The sequence below is a fragment of the Neofelis nebulosa genome, chromosome 11, assembly GCF_028018385.1.
Source record: "Neofelis nebulosa isolate mNeoNeb1 chromosome 11, mNeoNeb1.pri, whole genome shotgun sequence".
NCBI classification, from domain to species: Eukaryota; Metazoa; Chordata; class Mammalia; order Carnivora; family Felidae; genus Neofelis; species Neofelis nebulosa.
The window spans coordinates 81,039,097-81,063,720 of record NC_080792.1 but is presented as its reverse complement, the minus strand read 5'-3'; the positions used below and the strand labels follow the sequence as shown (position 1 = coordinate 81,063,720).

Genomic DNA, 24,624 nt, shown 5'->3' with positions numbered 1-24,624 from the left:
TGAAGGAAGGAGAACAGTACTTTCAAGGAGCTATTTCTGTGAAGGGGCGGAGGTGACACCAGCTGAGGAGTCCGACGAGGTGACGCAGCAGAGGCAGACCGCGTACACGAGAATCAGCCGAAGGGGCGGCCACACCAATTCTCTACACAATCAAGAAGAGACATCTTCACAACTGGTCGGCTTAACAACTATGGTTTTTAGATACCATGGAGGGAAACACAGTTGTACCTTAACATCTGCTGAGAAAATACAAATAAATATGCTACAAATGGCAAACACCTGCAACGCGGTGGCCATCTGAACAGTCATGCAGTTTAGGGGGACATCTGTGTGGGACCGGACATACACATCTGTCATCGCCTGCACATGCACACCACTGTTAAAAAAAAAAAAAAAAAAAAGCCATTTATAGTGTATCAGTCGGGAGCACGGCCTCTGAGTCAGCTGCAATTTAGTCAATACCTCACGGCACACGGCTCCGTGAAAACTTTGTCCTGCCGGTCTGAGGGGAGCCAGAGGGAGGACGGCACTTGCCAATATCAAAGCCACTCTGACACAGCAGGAGAGAACTTCAGAACAGTGTCACCACTGTGTGTGAAACACGACAACGTTTAAGTACGGGGCAGAAGCCACGCTTGCCAGTCGAGGGACCCAACTCCGCCCCGACACAGAGGCTCCTGAGGCCTGCTGACCCTTCTTACCGAATCAACATGAGTAACTGCGCTTGAATCAAAACCATGACTTTAAAAGGTGCTGGGCGCTGCCGTCTGTAAGCGGACTCAGGATTTAAGGGAAGGCTCAGCTGTCGCGGAGCCGGAGTCCCCCTCTGTGACTGACCTCCCATGTCACGGAGAAAATCCCTGGTGACTAGTCCACTGGTATCTGGTTTCGCTACATTCTGTTCACAGTCCCAAAAAGAAATGATCTTCGGAGCCAAGACCTGACGACTGGCCCCTGGTTCCAGCTGCTCCCCTGCCAGGGAGGTTTATCCTGCTACCAAGAAAACAAGTATGAGACTGTGGGGGCGTGGCTTAAAAAGTCCTGTATGTGAGGAACTCTTTCATTTTCTTGGGGATCGGCAGTGCTAGCACTTGGTAGGTGGTTAGGAAACTTCGAAGGGCTTTCCGGCATAAGTGCTTCAGTGAGGACAGGACCCTCGGAGCTGTCCAGAACTGGACGTGGCCATCTCTTGTCCTGAAACAAAACAGAGACGGACGCTTTAAGGCCGACCTCAGAAATACATGTTTTCACTGTGACGGGTATTCACGTTCCTCCTCTGACTTGCATCGGCAGGAGACACCCAGAGAGTGAACTGCAACGCTTAAGTGCAACCCTGATGGTTGGAATCGATGTGAAGGCTGTAATGCTGAATAATTAAGGCTGCGGGGAGGATGAGAAGTACCAAAGGTGGGCTACTAAAGGGGTACCTTTGGTACCAAAGGTGGGGTACCAAAGGGCTATCTGGGAGCACAGCCCTTCTAGATCACACCGTGAGTTCAAATGTAACGGAGGGAAGAGTGCCACCTCCTGAATTATGGACGTTCCCTGTAAGGTGGTCTCTGCCCTAAATGGTTTCCCATATAAATTTCTGCATCGTCTCAATTTCTGCTTCCTTGTGAACTCGGCCCATTAAGTGGCATGAATCACAGCTCTTTAATTACATTTAGATTGAACATTAAGAGTAAATGATAACCTGTATTGGCAGAATAGAATATTAGAATTTTGTGTCCTCTTGGATTTCTTTAAAGGCTTCACCGTAGGCAAGAAAATTCTAGAGGCCTTCTTCCCTTAAAAAGCTGCATAGTACACTCAGCAGAAACTGCTACCCATCTGTTCAGCTATCAGATACATACCCTGTGGCAATAACTCCACCATGTGGAAAAAATGTGCAGCAAAGACCATTGGTCATAGGAGCAAATGCGATTGGAGTTTTCAGTTCCAGGGCCCAGATCCTGAGGAGTCTGGATGGAGAGAGAAAAGACACGTTTGCGCATCAGCAGACCTGAGGCCAGGCCAGAAGGTAATGCTACAATTACTTGCGGGGACTTGCTCCGAGGCCCCGTACAGAGGTGTCTCTTCGTTACCTGTCATCCGCCACCGTGGCGAGGTACAAGCCTTCGGGAGAGAAGCACACGGACCTCAGGGAGCTAATGTGGACATCACTGTCGTCCATGGGGGGGTCAAGCTGGGTGTGGCTGAGGAGAAAGGAACAGGATGACAGGCCTGGAGTGATGGGCCACTCTCCACCCTTCATCTTCTTTCCCAGGCAGGAGGCCAAAATGGTGCGACTAGGAAAGGCTCAAGACCCATCTTGTACCCCATCTGGAAAACCTCAGGATAAGCAGACTGGGGGGAAAAAGCGCCTTTCCTAAGGCTCCAGGTGTCTTGTGGAAGGGGCTGAAGGGCTAGTCGCACTCCCTGCGCTGATTTCCTTATGCAAAGTAGGTCAGCCCTCACTTTAATACCACAGTACAAACTGAAAGCCTTTTTTAGGTTAAGATACATGATAATTATAGGACTGCCTATTATTTGCTTCAGAAAACAACAGAGACAAAGAAAAAGACCAAGTTTGTGAGAACATGAAAATTCATTTTGGAAATACCAGTTTCAGTAAGAAGACTGTTCTGAATTTGCTACTACAGTTATTAGTAAATGGAAAGAAAGAGTCATTTTGAGGTTTCGTTAACGCTGAATCCAGAGTACACACCGCCTCCTGTATCAGGAGACCTGAAGCCCTCGGGTCTAATTTGAGAATGTAACTGACGGCGAGGTGCCCCTGCAAGCCAACGCCTGAGAAACACCGAACCCACTGTGCCTTTTACCCAGACTGTCCCCTCCCATGCCCTGGACTCTGCGAGGGACGTGCCTAACCCAAGGCAGCTTTCTCATCAGTCACCCCCCCCCCCCCAAGAAAGTCCTAAGCAGGGAGTCCGTCCTTACTGGAGTGACCTCAGCCTCTCGCCAGTATAGGGGTCCCACATGATCACGTTGGTATCGTAAGAAGCCGTGACGAGCAAGGCGGAGTCAGGTGAGAAGTCACAAGAGACAACACTGCTTTGGTGGCCCTCTAGCTTCCGGATTAACGTGTAGGACCGCATGCTCCACAGAAAGACCTGTGGAAAGGAACAGGTGCCTGGTCAGGGGTGGCAGCAAACTGCTTAGAATGTGAACGGTGAGCGAGCGACACAGCGATGCCCACGTCAGGCCCCGTGGCCAGGTGAAGCCAAGCTCTCCACTCCCACTTTGTACAGCTCTTCCAGAACGCATCATAAAGGTTTAAGTAAAGAAACAGGTCTGAATTCTGGAGGCACTCAACCAACGTACACGTTCGAGGAGCTTACTGTAAGGGAGAATAAACCCAGCCAAGCTCAGGAAGACCACCAGCTAAATGTTCTCTGAGTTCTGCTTCTGAACCCTGTCTGCAAGATCACAGTATATGCTAATGCAGACCTAAGCCAAGAATTATCTTGTCCTTTCACTTAAAACCAAACAGCAGGGTCCGAGGTGAACACCAGGGCTCCCAACAAAGCGATCGTACCCTGTCGAGCCATTTTACACCACGAGTTCACAGAATGGTGGAAATCTGCCCCATGATCGTGCGTAGGTCTGACACAGTTCATCACTTTAAACCTTTAATCGTTAAAAACGGGATTTTATTCTCTTCCCTTTAAGAAAACTCGGTTTCACGTAGTTCCAAACCCCAAACGAATGATTAACCAACCACCTGGGCTGTACCATATAGTGAACTCTTAACCTTTGGTTGATCATAGCAAATAGCTCAATACAGATCTGAACTTCAAACAAACCGTTCCCAAACTGTTCTTGGGTTTCTAATACTTTCTGAAATAACGGACAGGATTTCAGGACAAAGTTCCACACGTAACTGTCCATTCTGATTTGAAATGGCATTCCCAATTCTGTAGATTCAAGTTAAATGGTTCAAAGGAAATTAGACCCATACATGGGCTGCAACTTTTAAATTCTTAAGACTCTGGGGAGGGGAAAGAAATTTAAAAAGCACACCTTTACCATTTTGTGAAGGCAGACAGCCCTCATCCAGTGGTGAGAGCAACCACCCACTTCAAACATCTCCTCTCTTCTGGTTTGTGTCAAAGTGCGTATCAGAAGAGAGGTGTGCAAGAGGAGGTCACGGCCCACAAGCACGCCTTCTGTTGGGGGTGGTCTGCACATGAATCTTGAGGCACTGGGCCTACTTTCCCTCTCACGCGAGGCCCATTCAGACCTCCAGGTCTCGCAGAACTCAGGCGGCAGAGAAAATGGTACCCAACGTTTGAGACTTACCGACTTCTCTCCAGCTGCAGAGCACAGCATGCTGCAGTCCGGGGAGACAGAGCAGCAGTAAACCCACTGCAGGTGGCCCGATAACACCTGGATCTGTTTACCTGGCACAGAAAAGGAGCGAATGGTGAGCCAGTTCCCGAAACCACAAAGTCAGAAGACCGGAGAGCTGGTGGTCACCCACCTGCCCAGTACACCCATCTGGTTCTCTGTCAGCTGAGCCCAAAGGCCCACTTTTTTCACGCAGAGGAAGAAGACAGGATTTGTCATTAAACGCTGAAATCGATTCATACGATATTCTGATCCCCAAGGAAATCACTACTTTCTGTTTCACCAAAACCCACCAGATCAATGGGGGAAAGGCTATACATAGATCAGATCTGACAGATCCCTTTGACATGAGAGAACATTCTTTTTAGGTCCCTCAACCACCTCTAGAACTTTGAAGCATCCTCCCAAATTTGAGACTGTCTTATCTGTACTTCTGTCATTTACACTCTGTAATGGCTTCCCCCTCTCCTGCTCTCTCACCCTCCCCAGAGTGTCTGGATGAGCAACAGTGCAGAGTAATGAGGGCCACGTGCTCTGCTGTCAGGCGAACTTGGGTCTGAACCCTGACTCCACGGTTTCCTCAGCACATAAGGGCCACTTACATAACCTCTCCAGTTCTGTTTTGGGGAAAAACTAAAACGTCCATCCAGAAGCATAAGAGAATGGGTAAATATATGGAATACATCTACCCCGTTAATTCAGATGGCATTAGGGACCTAGAATTTCCACGGAAGGGGCGCCTGGGTGGCTCAGTCAGTTGAGCGTCTGAGCGTCTTACTTCGGCTCAGGTCACATGATCTTGCGGTTCATGAATTCGAGCCCCATGTCGGGCTCCGTGCTGGCAGCTCAGGGCCTGAAGCCTGCTTCGGATTCTGTGTGTCCCTCTCCCTCTACCCCTCCCCTGCTCACGCTCTGTTTCTCTCTCAAAGACAAATAAACATTAAGAAAAAAAATTAGAATTTCCATGGAGTACTATTTTGCAGAAAATATGCGAATAACATGAATCTTTTTGTGGAACGATGACTCCCAAATCCATAACTGACCCCTGATTCCAAGCAGGAATATGCAAGTAAGTATACAGGGGAATGCGGAAGGCTGCGAGCATGGGCCAGGAGGTTGCCGGGGGAATACAGGGAAGGATGCAATGGGAGGGGAGGATGAGATGGGGAAAGAGACGGGGTAGGAGGAGGTACCAAGACGAACTTGGGTTTGAAAGGGGAAAAAGGGGGGAAAAAAGTTTACATGAACACAGAGAGTCATGCATTGAAGAGTTTACATATATGTATGTGGGTCCATAGAATTTTTTTTTTTTTTAGGTAAGTCATGGTTTCTTCAGCTATCATATCAGAGCAGCACCTATCCCCAGGGTAGCTGTGAGTGTTGAACAAATTCAGGCAGAAGGGTAGGGCCAGGCCCAGGACCTGGTAACACGACTTCATCCCCTCCCCTCCTGGGAATGCCCTAGTGCACTGGCCTGCTCCCAGTCCCCTTCAGCTAGTCCTGCCTTCCCAACCACTGAAAGGTTTTATTATTTAAAAGAAATTTTTTTTCTAATTTTTTTATTTTTGAGAGAGAGAGAGACAGAATGTGAGCAGGGGAGGGGCAGAGAAAGAGACGGAGACACATAATCCGAAGCAGGCTCCAGGCTCTGAGCACAGAGCCCGAGGCGGGACTCGAACTCACAAACCGCGAGATCATGACCTGAACCGAAGTCGGATGCTCAACCCACAAAGCCACCCAGGAGCCCCTAACCACCGAAAGACTTTCAAGTCGCTTCAAGAACCTTCCTTACATGGTGGCAACAAGCTGCCTCAGGATGCATTAAAAATGGCGCCACCTTGGAGGAAGAAGCCTTCCCAGGCAGCAGACCTATCTTATGACTTCACGTGCCACAGCCAAGGGCAGAAACTGCCAGAGTTCTCTTGGTGACCAGATGCCCCTGGATAAGGACACCACAAGCACCTCCTTGGCTGTTTGACAAGTCAGTGGGCTCGTTTCTTTTCTTTAATGTTTTTATTTATTTTTGAGAGAGAGAGAGAGACAGAGCATGAGCAGGGGAGGGGCAAAGAGAGAGGGAGACACAGAATCTGAAACAAGTTCGAGTGGGGCTCGAACTCACAGACCGCGAGATCATGACCTGAGCTAAAGTCGGACGCTCAACAGACTGAGCCACCGAGGCGCCCCCAGCAGGCTTGTTTCTAAGAGGGCAGGAGTAGCTCATGGTTGTGGGGAGCTGGCCCCGTCACGGCTGAGGCAGGAATACCGGTCCCTCTGCGTTATCAGGGATGAACGCCCTCTTCATCAACTGTCCACGTCGCCATTTCCTCCCTCCAGCCCCCGAGTCCCTGCCCACGTGGGGAAGAAGTGGCCTGGAGATAAATTCCCCTTCCCTATGTCACCTTTCCAGTTAAAGCTCAATACTGGAGATGTATGGAATTCTTTGCTGGCCACCCCTGTATGCGGTTCTGCTCACAGCAAAATTCCACGAAAGTTGACCCTCTCAAGTCTAAGAGATTTCTTCTAGGCAAAGATTCCGCTTCACAGAGAAACATGATTTCTGACAGGAAGTATCCCACACGGAGGACTTCTAGATCTGTGGTTCCTAACCTGGGGAGACTCTGCCCTTCACATGGACAGGGCGTGGTGTCTGGACACATTTTGGTTGTCAGAACAAGAAAAGGTGCACCTGGTATCTAATGGGCAGGGGTCAGGGGTGCTGCTCAACTCCCAGAACGCACAGGACGGCCTGGAACAAAGAATTATCATGCACAGGGGCGCCTGGGTGGCTAAGTCAGTTAAGCGTCCAACTTAGGCTCAGGTCACGATCTCGCAGTTCATGGGTTCGAGCCCTAAGTCAGGCTCTGTGCTGACCGCTCAGAGCCTGGAGCCTGCAGCCTGCTTTGGATTCTGTGTCTCCCTCTCTCTCTTCCTCTCTGCCCCTCTCCTGCTTGTGCGCTCTCTCTCTCTCTCTCAAAAATAAACATTAAAAAAAAAAACAAAAACGAAAGAATTACTGTGCCCAAAATGTCAACAATGCCGTGGTTGAGAAAACCTATACTCTGTCATGTATTTTCAATAGGGGTGGAGTCTTACTTTTTTTATGTGCACAGATACGCTCTCAGTGCCTAAGTAAATGGTATATTCTCAATACTAGTATCTCATGGGGATGAGGAAGGTTAGGAAAAAATGTCTTAAAAGACCCCTTAGGAAAACTGGTTGCGAAACACTGTTCTAGATAAAGGTGACATGGGTCACATGGAGAAAGGGGCAAATATGGTTATCTGCGGAGCCGCTCGGTGGTGCCATCACCTCCATACCATGTCTGTTCAGGTCCCAGATGCGAAGAGTCTTATCCCGAGATGCTGACACCAAAATCAAACTGCCGCTGGGCGTGAAGCTTAGATCTCTCACAACATCTTGGTGGCCGGAAAGATTCAAAAGCAGGAGCCCTGGTGTGGGAGCAGGAGCAGTCGGTCAGTGGGAAGGAGGAGGCACCCGGTCTGCTGGTCACAGCCACACCCCTCAGCCGGCTGGGGGCCTGGCGGCCCCCGTGATCCCTGATGAGAACATGCACACCCAGACCCTGTCGCGGGCAGAAATGACCTACCTGTCTGCACCTCCCAAATCTTGATCTGCCCATCATTGAGTCCTGTAGCGAGGATCAGGCAAGAGATGTCTGGCACCTGGGGATGGTGGCGTGCCCAGAGCTTCCTGCTGGGTGGAGAAGGCCACGGGCTGAAGGCCAAACCCCAGACAATCTGCCCACAGTCCAGAGTCTTCTCCTTTGGGCTGCCTCGCCCTTTTGTGTCATTTTTGCTGCTCCGGCTTTTGGCTTCAAACCCTTTAGGGATGCTGGAGGAAGCAGAGATCTCTTCATGAGTCTAAAATTGTCACCAAGGCAACCAACCAACTTCTCATTTTAGGGTATCTGAGACATTAAAGTTCTAGAAACAAATTGGCCTTCCGTGAATTCTGGCATGACTTTTCATTTCTTTTTAGAATCCATGTAACAGAGACTTCATGAGCCTTGGTTCATCCCATTTGTGATAGCCCTGCAATGGGGTGACCCGCCTTGTGGGATAACTAGATCACAGAAGCCCCAGGGAGCCATACGCTTCCTCAGAAAGTTCTCTCGGGTTTGGTGCATGGAAGGAAAGATGCACTCAGTGTTTCCCATGAGGAAGAAGGCATGCCGTAGCTTTGGAACTAGGACAGATCTTAGAACTTGAATACCCATCTGCTACTCCCCTGCCTGATGAGCCCCTTGATCTCGAGCTTAGAAAGCCCCAAGGAGCGGGAAAATAAACCCTCTTCCGGCCAACACAGTTTGCTTGGTACACACTGATTTCCACCTTCGCTCGCTTTGTGTTCCAACCAATCAGTGAGGCTCTTTCGCTTACCTCTCTGACGGTATGTCCAGCACAGGAACCGACCAGTGAGGTGATCAAGGAGAGAAAGAGCCCACCGAATTGTGCAGAAGTGCACCGACCTCAAAGATCCCGTGGCTGGACCCCCCGCTTTTACCTTCTACTTGACGGTAAAACACAGGCCCAGATGAGTCACAGAAGACGCAGGCCCCGCCCACCATTCCCCCCAGTAGACACCACCTCACGGGCTTGAGAAGTTGGACAGTCCCGGGGGTTCAGCCCCCAACATCAAAGTTTCCCATCTGCAGTATACTTTATCAGTGCGAGTGTTAAGTCCTACCTTTCTGGGTGGCCCTGACCATACTCCAGGCATACCAAACTGGGGGAAATGGAGATGAGGAAGCTGGAACTCCATTCCATGAAAAATCCCATACTCAGCGTATACATAACAGGACGTCTTTATGTATTAGATTTGTTCCCCCCAAGCTGTAAGTAAATCATATTTTTGCCAAGTGTGTGGCTGAAATCTATCACAAAATTTTCACTAAGCTCACCTGTAAAATTAGAAGGGAGGGGATGGAATCAAGGCAAACATAGGCTCCTCCAGCCCTAAAACTCTATTAGCTGAAATCAGAGGTTGGCAAACTATGCCCAGGCCAGCAATCTGTTTTCAGAGACGAAGTTTTATCGGAAACCACCACATTCATTCCTTCACATACCATCAATGGCTGCCTTCCGCTGTTAACGGCAGAGCTGAGTAGTCTCGACGGACCGTATGGCCCCCAAAGCCAAAAATATTTAACATCTGCACCTTCACAGTAAAAGTCTGCTGACCCCAGGTCTCAATGGCCAATGCAGTTTGAAAACCTGTCGTCCTGACAAACATCTGAATGTGATAATGTCTTTTCGACTGACCCTGCTCAACCCACACGCTTTGTAGACCTGTCTGGCCCAGGCACAGGGGCCTGAGTCTGCCATCCAGGGAAGAAGCACAGAAAAGGCAAGACGCAGGGAAAGCTTTATAGGACACCCGGGAACCACCGAAGTTCCATTTGTTTTATTTTTTTATAGAATCCTAACTTTTGCCTTTGAATTAAGGAATAATCTGTAGTAGCTATTTTATTCCGAAGGAATTAAGGCATATCTGCACATTTTTTAAAAAATGGTTATTTTTTGAGAGAGAGGAAAACAGAGTGTGAACAGGAGAGGGTCAGAGAGAGAGGGAGACCTAGAATCCAAAGCGGGATCCAGGGCTCAAACTCAGGACCATGAGATCATGACCTGAGCCGAAGTCGGACACTTAACTGACTGAGCCACCCAGGCGCCCCAAGGCATAGCTGCAGATTAATTCATTTAAGTATCATAAATTTACTTTCTTTTTTTTTTTTTAAATGTACTTTCTCCTCTAGAAAGAGATACTGGGGCGCCTGGATGGCTCAGTTGGTTAAGCGTCCGACTTGGCTCAGGTCATGATCTCGCAGTTTGTGTGTTCGAGCCCCACCTCAGGCTTTGTGCTGGCAGCTCGGGGCCTGGAGCTTGCTTCAGATTCTGTGTCTCCTCCTCTCTCTGCCTCTCCCATGCTCATGCTCTGTCTCTCTCTGTCTCTCAATAATAAATAAAACGTTAAAAAAATTTTTTTTACATTAAAAAAAGAATGAGGATAGATTTTCCACGTAAAGGAGCTTGGGACAGGGTCTTCTGTGGAGAACAGGAAGGAACACAGTGGTGTTGAGAGGTGTGATCGGTGCACACTGAGGGCGGGGGGCCGCACAGCGGAGAGCAAGCACCCTCCTGTGCATCCCTGTCAGTGCCTGGCCGCGTTGTTCGACTCTCATCCCACTACCGTGAGGACCCACTGGAATTGTGTAAGCAGCTACGGGACCTAATCAGACCTGTGTTTGAGAAGAATGGAGGAGGAGAGCTGAAGACAGGGAGAGACCATTCATCTGCCAGACCTGTTCTAGAGTCCCGTGGTACAGCAGGGAACCATACCCTCAAGGACCTGACATTTTAGTTGAGAGAGAATGAAAAAAAAATTATAGATATACACATGTATGTATGTATATATATGTGTGTGTGCACATATATATGTATACGTACATACATACACACACGCACACATACGGCATATGTCAGATTTTGAGAGGTACAAGAGAAAAAGGCCAGGATAGAAGAATGAATTGCTGAGTAAATAAAAGGGGGCTTAATCCTGGGTATGGGCAGACGCTAAAGTCAGGAGCAAGGAGGAAGTATCCTCAGGGATGGGGGAGACAGGAAACAGAGCTAAGAAGTCCTAACCTGGGCCTGGCTTAGAGCTTTATCATTCAAAAAAAATTTTTTTTAAGAGAGCACGTGCACATGGGTGAGTGGCAGAGGGAGGGAGGGGGAGAGAGAGAGGGAGGGAGGGAATCTTAAGCAGGCTCCATGGTCAGCACTGAGATCGACACGGGGCAATATCCTACAACCCTTGGCTCATGACCTGAGCTGAAATTAAGAGTTGGACACTCGGGGTGCCTGGGTGGCTTAGTCGGTTGCGCGACCGACTTTGGCCCAGGTCATGATCTCACAGTTCGTGAGTTTGAGCCCCGCGTCAGGCTCTGTGCTGACAGCTCAGAACCTGGAGCCTGTTTCAGATTCTGTGTCTCCCTCTCTCTGACCCTCCCCCGTTCATGCTCTGTCTCTCTCTGTCTCAAAAATAAATAAACGTTAAAAAAAAAAATTAAAAAAAAAAAAATAATAAAATGTTAAAAAAAAAATTTAGAAAGAGATACTAAGACCTCTATCATGGGGTCACAAAATCTGGGGCAGAACTAGAACTCAAGTCTTGGGTATCCAAGCCTACTACTCGACAGATCCCCTGGACTTTGGAGTTTGCCACTGAATCAACTCCCTTGAGTTACATTGGGGTGGGGGTGGGGGGGGGGGTTGGAGGTGGTACATGCATAGGGAAGGGATGGCTAGCGGCAAGGGAGGGTCATAGGGGGAATTTAACTTCACTGCAATTTAAGCTTCTAAAAACTTTATTTCTAAAATTATTAAAATACAATTCTCTGGTTAGTATCGATTATTTGCTCAATACCAAAGGTGCTATTAATTTTTTTTAATGTGTAACAATCCAAACAAGAATATAAAGACCTCAGAGTTCCCCTTTTAAAGGACTTTAAGAATATCAATTATTTTAAATTATAAAAATAATAGAGAACTATGGGAAAAATTTGGAAGGGAGACAAATAAAATAAAAATTACCCATAATCCTAACACCACTCTAACCAGAGTAAACATTTCAGATCAGTTTTTTTATTTACGTGTATGTACATACATTAAAAAAATTTTTTTTCTTTAACATTTATTCATTTTTGACAGAGAGAGACAGAGTTTAAGTGGGGGAGGGACAGAGAGAGGGAGAGGGAGACACGGAATCCAAAGCAAGCTCCAGCTCTGAGCTGTCAGCACAGAGCCCAACACGGGGCTCAAACTCACAAACTGCGAGATCACTACCTGAGCCGAAGTCGGCCGCTTAACCGACTGAGCCACCCAGGCACCCCCACATTTTTTAAAGACAAATTTGGGACCATATTACATATATGCTTTTATAGCTTACTTTTTTCAGTAAGCCTTCCTTATATTATTAAGCATTATCCTAAGTTACTATTCTTCACAATGTGTGATTTTTCCCTAAAACAAGTAACTTCTCATTTAACATACTAAACAATAACATTTCTCTCGTTATATTTAAAGAACAGAGACACAAAAAGGATTAATACTCCAATTTCCGTTTTCCTAAGTTCATACTAGAAGGATATATTTACCTGTGGTAATGTAGATGTTTGGATAGGAGTGATTTTTGGAAAAAGTTTCCATTTTTATGCTTTTTTTAAAAATTCTTTTTCTGACTAAATTCGTACCAGACTGGATATACAGTTGAGTCTCTTACATTTACAGTAGGAGCTCAATAAGAAAAAAGAATGGCTTTGGCATTCTCATGAAACTGATTACACAGAAGAAACTGAGTATCATGATTAAAGCAAAAAAATCTCTCATAGCTGCAAAAATGCCCCTATAGCAATGCCGTAAAAATACCCTATAGCAATGCCGTAAAAATACCCTATAGCAATGCCGTAAAAATGCCCTATAGCAATGCCGTAAAAATACCCTATAGCAATGCCGTAAAAATGCCCTATAGCAATGCCGTAAGTTCCTGCACCATCCTCTCATCACTGGATTTTAAGGGATTTCTGTTTTGTCACTACTACAGAACCAACTCCGGGACAAAAATCAGCATCTGTAAATAAAAATAGATGACCCCACATCCCAGATCCCCGGTAGCCGGAGAACAGTTTCAAGGTCCTTGATGCATCCTGCCAAACAGCCAAATGGACATCCCTCAAACCCAGCAGCGTGCAGAGGACCGTCTCAGCGAGTTCTCTTCGGCGGTGCCTGTCATCAAGGCAAGGAGCTTCAGACTCCACTTAGGAAACATTAAATGTTAAATCTAATGCGCGATGTGAAGAAACGCCTAATACAAAACAAATGAGACCCTCAAGGGCAGGGGCCTTGCTGGGTTTCTTTCAGGATTCTCAGACCCTGGCTCGGTGTGAGGCCAAAAAAGATTTCCAACAATACTGGCTGAATAAATAAAGGCAGACATGGAACTGCCCTGCCACAAATGAGAAAATGCAGATGCTGGGCCCTTTGACCAGGCGCTCACAGCTCACAGCATTCGGATGCTGGGACCTGTCCAACCCCACAGAAAGAAACTAGTTAACATCAGAAAAAAACCAAACACCCAATTTAAAAATGGGCAGGGGCACCTGGGTGGCTCACTCGGTTGAGCAACAGACTTCAGCTCAAGTCATGATCCCAGAGTCATGAGTTCGAGCCCTACATCGGGCTCACTGCTGTCGGCACAAAGCCCGCTTCAGATTCTCTGTCCCCCTTTGTCTGCCCCTCCCAGACTTGCACTCTCTCAAAAATAAATAAACATCTCAAAGCAAAATGGGCAAAGAATGTGTATGGACATTTCTCCAAAGAAGATTTGCGATGGATCAAGAAGCATAAGGGAAAAAAAAAAAAAAAAAAAAAAAAGCATAAGTAAAGGTGCTTGGCGTCAGAAGCCATCGGGAAATGCAAATCCAAACAATGAGTTGCCACTTCCTGCCCCACCAGGACGGCTATGCCACAATCAGAAAGACAGACAACAAGTGTTGGTGAGGATGGGGGAATAGCACATTGCTGGTGGGACTGCAGAATGCTACAGCCCCCTGCTCAACAGTCTGTTTCTCATGCAGCGAAACACTGAAAGCATACGTCCACGCCAAAACCTACACATAAATGTTCACAGCAGCATCATTCCTAATAGCCAGAAAGGGAAAGCCACCTAAGTGTCTACCAATGGACAGATTATACACAAAATGTGCCGTCTCACACATTATGGAGTATTATCTGGCAATAAAAGGAAAGGAAGTACGGATACGTGCTGTAACACGGATAACTGAAAACAAAATCCTAAATGCGAGAAAGTAGTCAGAAAAGACTACACGGTGTACAATTCAATTTATGTGAGATGTCCAGGAGAAGCAAACGTGTAAAGACAGAAAGTGGATTAGCGGCTGCTCGGCGCTGGAGAACAGAGTGAGACTGGAGGACGACAACTAAGGGATGCGAGCTCTCTCTCTCTGGGGCAAGGACAGTGGTTTTGAGATTGATAGTGGTGATGGTTGCACAACTCCGTCAATCTACTGGAAGCCACTGAACTGTACTCTTTAGATGGGCAGATTGTATGCTGGGTAAATGACAGCTCACTAAAGCTGTTAAAAAATGACAGTACGGATAACATCATCTCCACTGGATTGATTTTCACACATACCAAACGTGAGGGGGCTCCAGAAACCCCAATGATCAATTCCTGGTTTTCAGCCACTCCCTCTCTCCTGCTCCTGGGCAGGGAGACCCACAAAGGGTAGGGAGTAATCTGGGAAAGCACTCTCAAGTTCCCCACCGTGAGGACTCCCTCGCTCCTCTGGGTCTGGGTACGACAGAACTTACAAGTGCTCCTCCAGCGGCCAGGGGATCAGCTTGACGATGCAGTGTCCTTGAGACCACGCGAACCATGAACCATCTGGGGAGAAGGCCACGCTCCAGGTTTCGCAGCTCGACTTCCAATCGAACTGGTGGGGACGCCCGGGCTTGAGCTCAGCCAGCAGCAGCGGTTCCTCTGAGACGGGAGACAGCATGCTTCAGACAAACACCCTCACTTCCCTGGGAAAGTGGGGAGCCGGGCTCCGGACCGCCCCGCTGACTCAGACCCAGGAAACCCGTGGTCTCCCCAAGGCAATGGGTGATATTCTGGATTCCGGGAGGGAGTTGTCATTTAAATGACCTGCGGCAATAGCAGTAGCCACAGGCCACATTCCAGTGCGGTTACTCAGTTCTGGCACTGGCCACCGCTGGTTAACCGTGACTCACAGTAACCTTTGTGCCAGTGAACCCAGTGAATGGAGGCCTCGTTTTCCTATGAATGCTCGAAGAGGAAGAAAGAGGAGAGACGGACCAGGCTGGACCACGCTAGCTAGACAGTGCAGATCAGGAGGCCTTCAAATGTATTTAAAGTCTCCTTAAAAGAACCTGCCACTGGGAAGCAGGTGAAAGAAGGAATATCCGACGCGAGGAGGTTCCCTCTCATTCACCAGCATCCTCCCCATCGCGGAGGCTAAAATGTTCAGCGCTTGCCCAGCTTCCTGCCGCTCAGACCTCTTGATCTGGCCTTCCACTTCCATCTCCGGTCTGTTCTGGTTTTAAACCTTCATCCCATCTTGCCCAGATCTTTTTTACAAGACTCTCCTGATTTTCCTCCCCGCCCCAGGGAACTCCGCTAAAGCTGAAACACACATCACATCAGGACATTTCTCTCAAACACATTCCAGGCTCCCACCTGTGTACACAGAACAGCAGTGGAGCCTGGGCCTTGAACCCCAGACCACCGGCCCCGCCTCCTTTCCATGACCTCTGGCCACACGAGTCTCACCTGGCCAGGCCCCACACAGCTCACTGGTATGCACACCTGAGCTTCTGAGAATCCCTAGCACACATCCCTATCTCTATGATCTCTACTAAAGCGGAAGTGAGTCCCACCCTGCTGACTTCATTCTCTCCTATAGTTTACTAATTTCCTTCTGGTCCACCCTCCACCAGGATTTAAGCGCCCTTGTTCAAACACCAAAAGGAGTTCATTTTCATTTCTCTCAGGGCCCCAGCACAGTGCCTTGTGAACAGCACGTGCTGCGCTGGTGTTTCTTCCTCCACCTGAAGGGCATTTCCTAGTTCAAGCCTCTACTCCAGAGGAAGGTTCTCAATGGAAGCTCGTAAGCTAAAGGCATTCAGAATTGATTTTCTGACTACTAATTATGATTATGATATATACTAATATAAAAACTGGCTTCCACTCCGAATGAGGTCATTTCCTGATGTCTATGTTCCACTTCACTAGTTTCAAGACCTTGACCCTTTTTATACCTGTTACCAGATAAATACTGATTTAAACCGCCCCTATTTCATACATTTTAGGAGACATCTTTATAGGTCTTTTCACATATATGACCACTGAAATCAGGATATATCCTACAAACAGTGAATTTTTATAGCTAAATAGGCAGCATTTTTTCTCAGTGATACATATGAACCTTGGTATCTTGTGTTCAATGAAACGGGTGGTAAACATGTATACATAGAGAGATGCGTGTCTGCATACATAGAATATCTCCTGGTATATGCATTATAGATGTGGGTATGATCTTGTGTTATAAAATAAATGTGCTGCTGAAGATTCTCTCTTTAAATAGCATTTTAATCCTATCAAGCCTTTGGTGGCTTTGCTATTTAAAGAAAATTTAAGAAGTTTCCTTTGCAAAGAGAATAGTCATTTCCTGAGGTTCTATGTATAAATCTAGGTTTTAATACATTGGGTCTGTCTAAACTGTTATTTGTATAGGTAATTCCTCCTAGAAATCTGTACGTGAGATCTTTTCATCTACACAAGCACTGGTCTACAGGAGCATATTCCTTTGGATGGGACTCTCTGCATGGTAAGTTACTTTATATTTTAAATCCGAAACCGGTCTCTCAGTGTTACCCAGCCACCCCCTGTGGTGTTGTCTTCATTCTCGTTATTCCTGGATATTTTCTTGTGGTGGCCTGGCCCTAATCTCTGTCAATGCCTCCTTCCCGTAATCCAGTGGTTCTCCACGGACTTTGCCCCCTGGGGACACGTGGCGCTGTCTGGAGACATTTTGGCTGTCGTGATTGGGGGTGGTGCTACCGGTATCTAATGAACAGAAGCCGCGGAGGCTGCCAAGCATCCTCCGGTGCACAAGACAGCCCCACAACTAAGGACTATCTCGCTGAAAATGTCGGGAGAGTGAAGGGGGAGCAACTTGGATGTCATCGACTGATGCGGAGGCACATTCTTTCCTGTTAGACGGAAACGTCTCTATCCCACCCTGAGAATATTCACACTCGGGTCACTTCTCCCACAACCTGCACTGTGGAGGCTTTGCACAACATAAAAAGGGGTCCCCCTTGACTCCTTTTCTTTCCTTCCCAAACCAAATCCATTAACTAGTTTTATCAGGGCTGTTTCCAAAACACTTGGCAAATCTAACTTCTCTATCTCCATGGCTACTATTCTAATCTATGCAAACCATTTCATCAACATCACCTCTCACCGAGCAGTCTTCCAACTGCTCTCCTAGCTTCCACTCTGGCCCCCGCCATCCATTCTCATCACTTCCTAGAGTGATCAGTTTCAGCCACTCTTAAAAATTCAAACTCCTTACTGTGCCCTTGAAGTCCTACATAACCTGGCCCCTTGCCTTCAACCCCACCTGGGCTTATGACTCTCCTCTCCCTGCCCCTGACTCCAGCCTTCACTCACCCCTTCACAGTGCCCAATTAGTTCCGAACTCAGGGCCTTTGCACCAGCTGGTCTCTTCGCCTGGAATGCCCTTCCATGACTGGCCCTTCTCTTCATTCAGTCTTGGCTCAAATAACAACTCCTTAGAGTGCTCTTCTCTGCCCCAAGTCAATCTCCTTCACAACTCCTCAACATCATGTTCTTTATAGCACAATCACCACGATGAGGAGTATCTGTCTCCCCTCAACCAGGACACCAACTCCATGCTAAAAGGGACCTTGTATGTTTCTCTTCAGTGCGTAGCGGAGTTCCTGGCAGAGAGCAGGCAGTCAGTCAGTATTTGCTGAAAAAAATATATGTGGTATACCTCTTTAAATATAAACAAGATGAAGCCCCTTAAAGTATTATGACGCTTATGCCAAACATTTCATACGAAATGCTTCTTAAACATGAGCCATACCCAGATTTCACACTCTATTTCCGTGATATGGAGATTTAATCTCCTGCTATTTCAGGCTCAGGAATCCAGGAGCCAAAAGAAGAAAAGAACTCACTGACTCCTATCTCTTCGTTTCTAGAGTTAAAGAAATTCTGAAGGGGAGTCTGAACCCAAACTAAACTTGGCTGCTGGGGGGAAAAAGCCACAATTAGTGCAGAACTTAAAAGGCAAAACAAAACAAAAAGACCCCCACAAAAACAAAAAACAGAGCCGAGAGGATCCAGCTCTCATCCGGGATTGCACCTGCCGTGGCCCTTCTTAGTGAAAAGGCCCACGGATCAGGGTTTTTGCACATCCCATCATTGGGATGTACTTGGACAAACAGACTGAATGGAAAGATACTTATTATGGGCTGCTTCTGTGCAAGGAGATTCACCTGAGCACAGACAAGAAAGCTAGGACTCCAGGCAGCGGGAAGCTTGCTGGTTTGTCCAGCCTTGCGATCTTGACATTAGCTGTTCCCTGGGCCTGGAAAACAGCCTGGCAGGCCCCAGATCTTTGCCTGCTGCATCCTACCATTCAGGGGCTCAGTGTCAATGTCACATTCTGAGACCTTCCTGGTCTTACTATCGGTCAGTCTCTTTCCGTTCACCCCATTTAATTTTATGGGCACCACTCACTCGTCTTTTCTTGATTGTTTACTTGTTTTCATGTATTCACTGCCTCTCTCTTCCCCACCCACACCCCAAACTTGCCTATCTGCTCGCTATTGAGCCGTACTGTCCAATACAGTAACTACTAGCCACAGTTGACCACTGACCATCTGAAATATGCCAAGTCCGAATTAAGATGGGCTGTTAAGTATATAACATACACCAGATTTTGAACTTAGTACCAAAAAAAAAAACAAACCTAAAATAAATCAATAATCATGTTGACATGATATATTTTAGATATGCTGGATTGACACATACAATTTTAAAATTGGTTTCACTTTTTTTTCACGCAGCCGGTAGAACATTCTAAATTACAGATGTGGCATTATATTTCTATCGGTCAGTGCTGGCCTAGAGAATGCCTGGCACACAGTAGATACTCAATAAATATTTGTCGAAAGAATAAGTGAATTCTAACCACTGCTCTGAAGATATCTACTGTTGTCCATTGTAATCCCATTACAATGGGCTTTATTCAGTTTCAAAAGAACATAAAACTCTCTGGCCTTTTTTTTTTTTTTTTTTTTTTTTTTAACAGTAACTTGGCAGCTCTCAACAGCTCTGCCCACACCCCAAAACACAGTCGTCAATCATCAGGAAAAACTCAGAACTGGAAACAGATTCCAGCTAAAAAGGGAGACTAACTACAGATCGCTTTCAGTTTTAAGTATAAGGAGTCAATGGAAACAACAGCGGAAGCTATAAAAAGATTCACATAAGATTCAGACAAACAGTAGGGGCCATTTAAAAAGTGGTAACACACTCACTGAAAAGAAAGCCCTTATCTGGATGGGAAGGCAGAGAGAGCTGCCTCTACACCTTTTACTGAATGCCTGACTGCAGCAAACAAAGAAATGTCATTTCCCAAATTAAAAAAAGTTACACCACCCCAGGGAATACCCTGATTTGAACCTACCCACCCACAATCCCTGGCTCCATCAAACAAGCCTGGGAAACACAAACATCAACAATCAGAATTCTCCAGACCAAGAAGAAGCGTGAACTTCGCTGGAAGAATACCAAGAGGTTCTGGAACAAATTCTGAACCCTAGGCCTTGACCCCTTCTGAGAATTTTCTCTAAAGACACTGCCTTTAAGCACGGTGGTATATATTCAAGAGTTGGAACTCCCAGAATAAACCCCAAGCCCACCCCCAAATTTCTGTACAGGTGGGGTTTAAAGGCAAGGTGGGTGGAAGGGAGGAGATGGAGGGATAACCTGGAGGTTTTGCCTTCGCCGTAACAAGCACACATAACAAGCACTCCGAGATTACATGTTCATTTGGACTGACTCTCCAAGTGTATCTGATATTCTCAGACTTCCACACCGTCTTCTGATGACAGCTGTTAACAAGGGTAGAAGCATGAACCCCACCCATCAGTATTTCCTACACTTGCCCTATCAAACACGCCAGCAAGGATCAACATCCCCAGCCCCACCCCACCTCTACCAATCAGTCTCCACCGGGAGAGGCTCGCAATAGATTTTTTTAATAGGGACCCCAGACCCCATTCTTATGACTATGCAAGTTTGGGAAGCTCCCAACCACCCGCTGGGGCACGTGCTATTATTATCCCATTTTGCAGATACAAAACAGACTCGAGTTATGCGGTCCGTCCAAGAGCACACTGCTCGTAAGGGGCAGAGCGGACTCCCATCCAGACCTGCGTCACCTGGCACCTGGGCACCCACCCCCCTGGGTATCACCCTCCCCCCCAGGGCCTGGCGAACCCCCGCGTTCTCCCTGGGCGTAGGCGTCGGGCCTCGGGAGCCCCCCACTGTCCTGGGGGACGGGGATCCCCGGCACGCAACGGCCCGTGCTCCTCGGGTCGCTTCGGCGGCGGGCGGGAGACCGGGTGGCGGCCGCTGACAGCGAAAGTGAAACAAAGCTGGGCGCCGGGCGCGCCCCCAGCCTCCTGCCCGCGCGGACCGCCCAGGCCCCGCGCCCCCCGCCGCGCCCCTCCCACGGCCGAGCCCGCGCCCCCGCCCGCCCCCGGGGAGAACGGCCCCGGCCCCGCCCGGCGGGAAGCCGCGCACCCCAGCCCCGCTCACCTCCGGCCTCCATGGAGGACGCGTGCGGCCCCGCGGCAGGCGGCGGGCGCCTCAGCCCCCCGGGCCGCCGGCCCTCATACCGCCCCCACGCCGCCCGCCCCGGCCCCGGCCCTGGTCCCGGCCCCGCCGCCGCCGCGCCCGCCGCCGCCGCCCGGAGAGGCCATCAGCTGCTTCCCGTCACATGGCGGCGGCCGCGGGCGGGGACGCGCGGGGGGCGGGGCGACGGGAGGCGGGGCCTGGGGAAAAACTGTGGAGTGGGGGCAAGATAAAACCGAAGGGGGACCTAAAGGAAACCGGGGTGCAAGATAAAACAGAGGGGAGGGTTACGCGGCTGAGAGGAAAGCGGGGTGGGGTGCAGACAGGACAAAACGGGGGGGGCGGGGCCTGAGGGAAAGCGGGGAGGGGGGACCGGGCAGGTGAACGCTGACCGGATACAAACCGGGGGGCGGGGTTGAGGGAAAGCGGTGGGGGGGGGGGCAGGTGAGCGGAGCAGGCTAAAACCGGGGGGCAGCGGGGATGAAGAGAAGAGAGGGAGGGGTAGGAACGGAGTGGGAAGGAATGGGGCGGAAGGGAAACCGGGAGCGGAAGGAATGCGGCTGGTGACAATGGGGGGGGAGGGCGGGGGGATAGTGAAGGGGTTACAGGAGGTGTGGGTAGAAAAGGGGGTGCGGCAAGGAGATGGGGCGGGAAGAAAACCGGAGGGGGGGGGAACCAGGTGAAGAGGAAGGGGGAGCGAATGGACAGGAGACTGTCGCGTGAAAACGAGGACCTGAAGACACCGGGGATCAGGGATACTGGGGGGAAGGGAGACAAAAAGCGAAGACCTAGGACAGAATTGGGGGAGGGGGTCCGGGAACTCCCGGGCGGTTAAGAAGGTGGCAGGGAAGGAACGAGCCTGGCGAATAAAGTGGGGGCGCTGAGGCCCGGAGCTCAAAGCTTAAATGGTAGAGGAGCTGAGCCTAGGGGGCGGGAGGAAAGTCGAGGGCCAGAGGAAGGCGTAAGCCGCAGGTTTTTAAAAATGGGAATCAAAGACAAGCCCAGTGGACAGTTGGGGCGGGGTGTGTGTGTGTGTGAAAACGACCAGGTCAAGATTAAAATGGGCGGTGAGAAAGGGGCAGCCGGCCAGAAAAAAAGGGGGGATCCAAGAAGAGTCGGGGTCCAAAAATGGACAAGCTGGGTAAAAATGGCTGTGACCTCGGAGGACTGAAGGGCATGAAAGGGGGTGCTCAGGAACAGCAGGAGAGAAGTGAAACAGCCAGAAGTCCAAGTGGGGGCTCAGAAATCAGCTCTGATTAAACCCATACATATTAAAATGGAGTGGCTGGGGATGCCTGGGTGGCTCAGTCCATTAGTGAAACATGCGACTTTGGCTCAGGTCATGATGTAAGTTGGTGAGATCGAGCCCCGAGCCCCACATTGGGCTGTGCTGACAGCTCAGAGCCTGGGACCTGTTTCAGATTCTGTCTCCCGGAGCTCTCTCTGCCCCTCTGCTTGTGTTCTCTCTCTCTCAAAAACAAGTAAATGTTAAAAAAAAAAAAAAAAAAGAGGGGGGAGGGGCTGGGTTGGAAGGAACATGGGGATACTGGGGTTAAGGTAGGAAGCATGGGTTTGGTTAGCAAGGAAGGAAGTTAAGGTGGGACAGCTGTGATAAAGAGCTGGGCAATGGGGAGGGAGCCTGGGGGGCAGTGAAGAAAGGGAGTGTGAGGGGTTGGAGGAGGGATGACCTAAGAAGGAGACTGACCTGAAGCTTCATCTAAGAACTGAGGGGGGGGGGGGGGGGAGTAGTCTGGGCCTAGAATAGGAAAGGGGTATGAGTGGTTCCACCTCAAGCTTGAGGTGAAGTGAGACACTATGGGGGCTCCAGTTAGCTGAGCCTGGTGAAGAAATCCAAGACCAGCCACAGCTACAGGGACAGCTGATACAAGTCATCTTTTCAGACAGTCCAGCAGATCTGTGGTCTCCACGATGATTGCTCCTCTCATGTTAGGGTGCATGCAATCTGACCAAAACAGAGGTGTATACAGGGAGAAAAAAAAAAAAAAATAATGGAAGAACAAGTTTCTCAGGGAGGGTGGGAAAGGTGATGGTGTCTCAGTAAGGGTAAGAGAGTACCTATAAGGAAAGGAATAAAATGGCAAAGAGACTGCTATTGTTACCAATATGGGGAAAGCTAGTAAAAAAATAAATAAATAAAACAAAAAAACTGGGGGAGGTAAACCCATTTCTCCAAATCTCTCAGTTTTATTAATCAGGTCTAAATCAAGACCATTAAAATATTTATTTAAAAATAACTTTATTCCATAATCTTTTTTAAAAAATCCACATTATAACCTCAGAATAAATTTCTCTTACCCATTCCCCCCCACACACACACACCAAATATTAAAATGTAAATAACGCAGAGGGATCTGCTAATTTTTCTTTGCAGCAGTTCCTGGTCAGTCCCATGGCGGGAACTACCAGTTGGCACTTACTGCATCATGATAGACTTTACCCGGCAGGAATGATTTTCCAGGTGTTGGTGCATGGGTTCTGGAGTTTTCCATCATGGGCTTTCTGCAGTAATAGGGCCTGCGTGTACTTGTGAGAATTAGGACTAATATCAAAGCCACAGGATTGCCAGAGCCCTTCCCCAGTGTCCCCTGCTGAAACGTCAGTTGTGATAGCCCTTCAGTATTTATCTTCCTGCTTCTGATAAGGAGATCTTGGAGTTCACAATACATTCAGTTAAGATTGTGTAACAGCGCAATGTAACAACTTGGACTTTGCCACACAGATTTTGTAACCCACTGTTAACATGCTTGTAATTTTGGGGGTGGGGGTCGACTTAAAATAAAAGCAAGCCCTAATTCTGTAAAAATCCTTAAAGCTTGAAGAACCCCAGTACCTGTGCTCTTAATTGACCCAGCTATATTAATGTGCACATAGGGCTCAGATATAAGTGACAGAAGTCATGGGTCAGCTAATCTAGGCTTTATAGTGTTTGAAGCCCCCTATTGATAGTGGAACAACCCCTCCCCGAAGATTTTCGATCATCAAGTGCGTGTGCAAGAGAAGAGGGAAGTTCTGGAAAGCATCTCAGTGATCATTTCAAATCATTCTCTGTGTTCCTACCTAAGGATTTTTTTTTCCTGTTTCTTTTCTTATTCTCTTTTTAAACATGGTTGCCTCTGCAGAGTCGGCTCCTCAGGAATTTAATTATGGAAGATTCTAAAGGGAGACAAGCTCAGTGTTCAGTGACGTTAGCGGCAACTCAACTCAAGTCTCCTGTTCTGAAACAATGCTAACTCAGGCTGGCCAGAGTGGTTAAGTACTGAAATAGAATGCAGCAAAAGACCCAGCACACAAGAACTGTTAGCAGGTCACAGCTATTCCTGAGGGGTAGAAATTGCAGCCAGCTCCTGTGATTGCCAGGGTTCTGAGCTGGGAACAGGGCTCACTTCTAGTGATTTTGCTCAGTTCAGTCTTTTCATCCAAGAAAGTAGACCTGTCCCAACCACACCTCCAGGGTAATCCTGCAGATAACCAGCTTCTTGTCTCACAGGAGTCCCAGTCCCTATTGCTGGAGAAAGGAAGTTCTCCATTAAGCCCCACATCTTGCCCATTAGGCAGGATATGAACAGTAAAGAGTGCAAACTCAAGTCATCAGATTTTCAGGTTTAGCACACATCTTTTGCACCCTTAGTAGGTCCCTGACGTTTAAGAGATTTGGATGAAATCAGAGAAACAAAAATCTCTGAACTGTCCAGGGATCTGGAAACAGCAGCTTAAACTCATCATATGTTATTTTCA

General features: G+C 48.3%; 1 protein-coding gene across 2 annotated transcripts; it reads right to left on the bottom strand.

Moving 5' to 3' along the window:
* Positions 1–176: 176 nt before the first annotated feature.
* On the bottom strand, positions 177–20,976 carry WSB2 (WD repeat and SOCS box containing 2). Of its 2 annotated transcripts, XM_058691149.1 has the most exons (9): positions 20,833–20,976; positions 14,763–14,931; positions 7,958–8,202; positions 7,668–7,799; positions 4,303–4,403; positions 2,941–3,113; positions 2,085–2,195; positions 1,854–1,961; positions 177–1,194 (listed from the first exon to the last, which is right to left on the bottom strand). In XM_058691149.1, exons 1-9 carry the CDS (start codon positions 20,843–20,845, stop codon positions 1,032–1,034), a joined length of 1,215 nt encoding a protein of 404 aa, XP_058547132.1. In that variant the 5' UTR covers positions 20,846–20,976; the 3' UTR covers positions 177–1,031. The 2 variants fall into 2 exon arrangements, with proteins under 2 accessions (XP_058547132.1, XP_058547131.1); XM_058691148.1 differs by lacking the exon at positions 20,833–20,976 and having other exon boundaries at positions 14,763–14,965.
* Between the last annotated feature and the right edge of the window lie 3,648 nt (positions 20,977–24,624).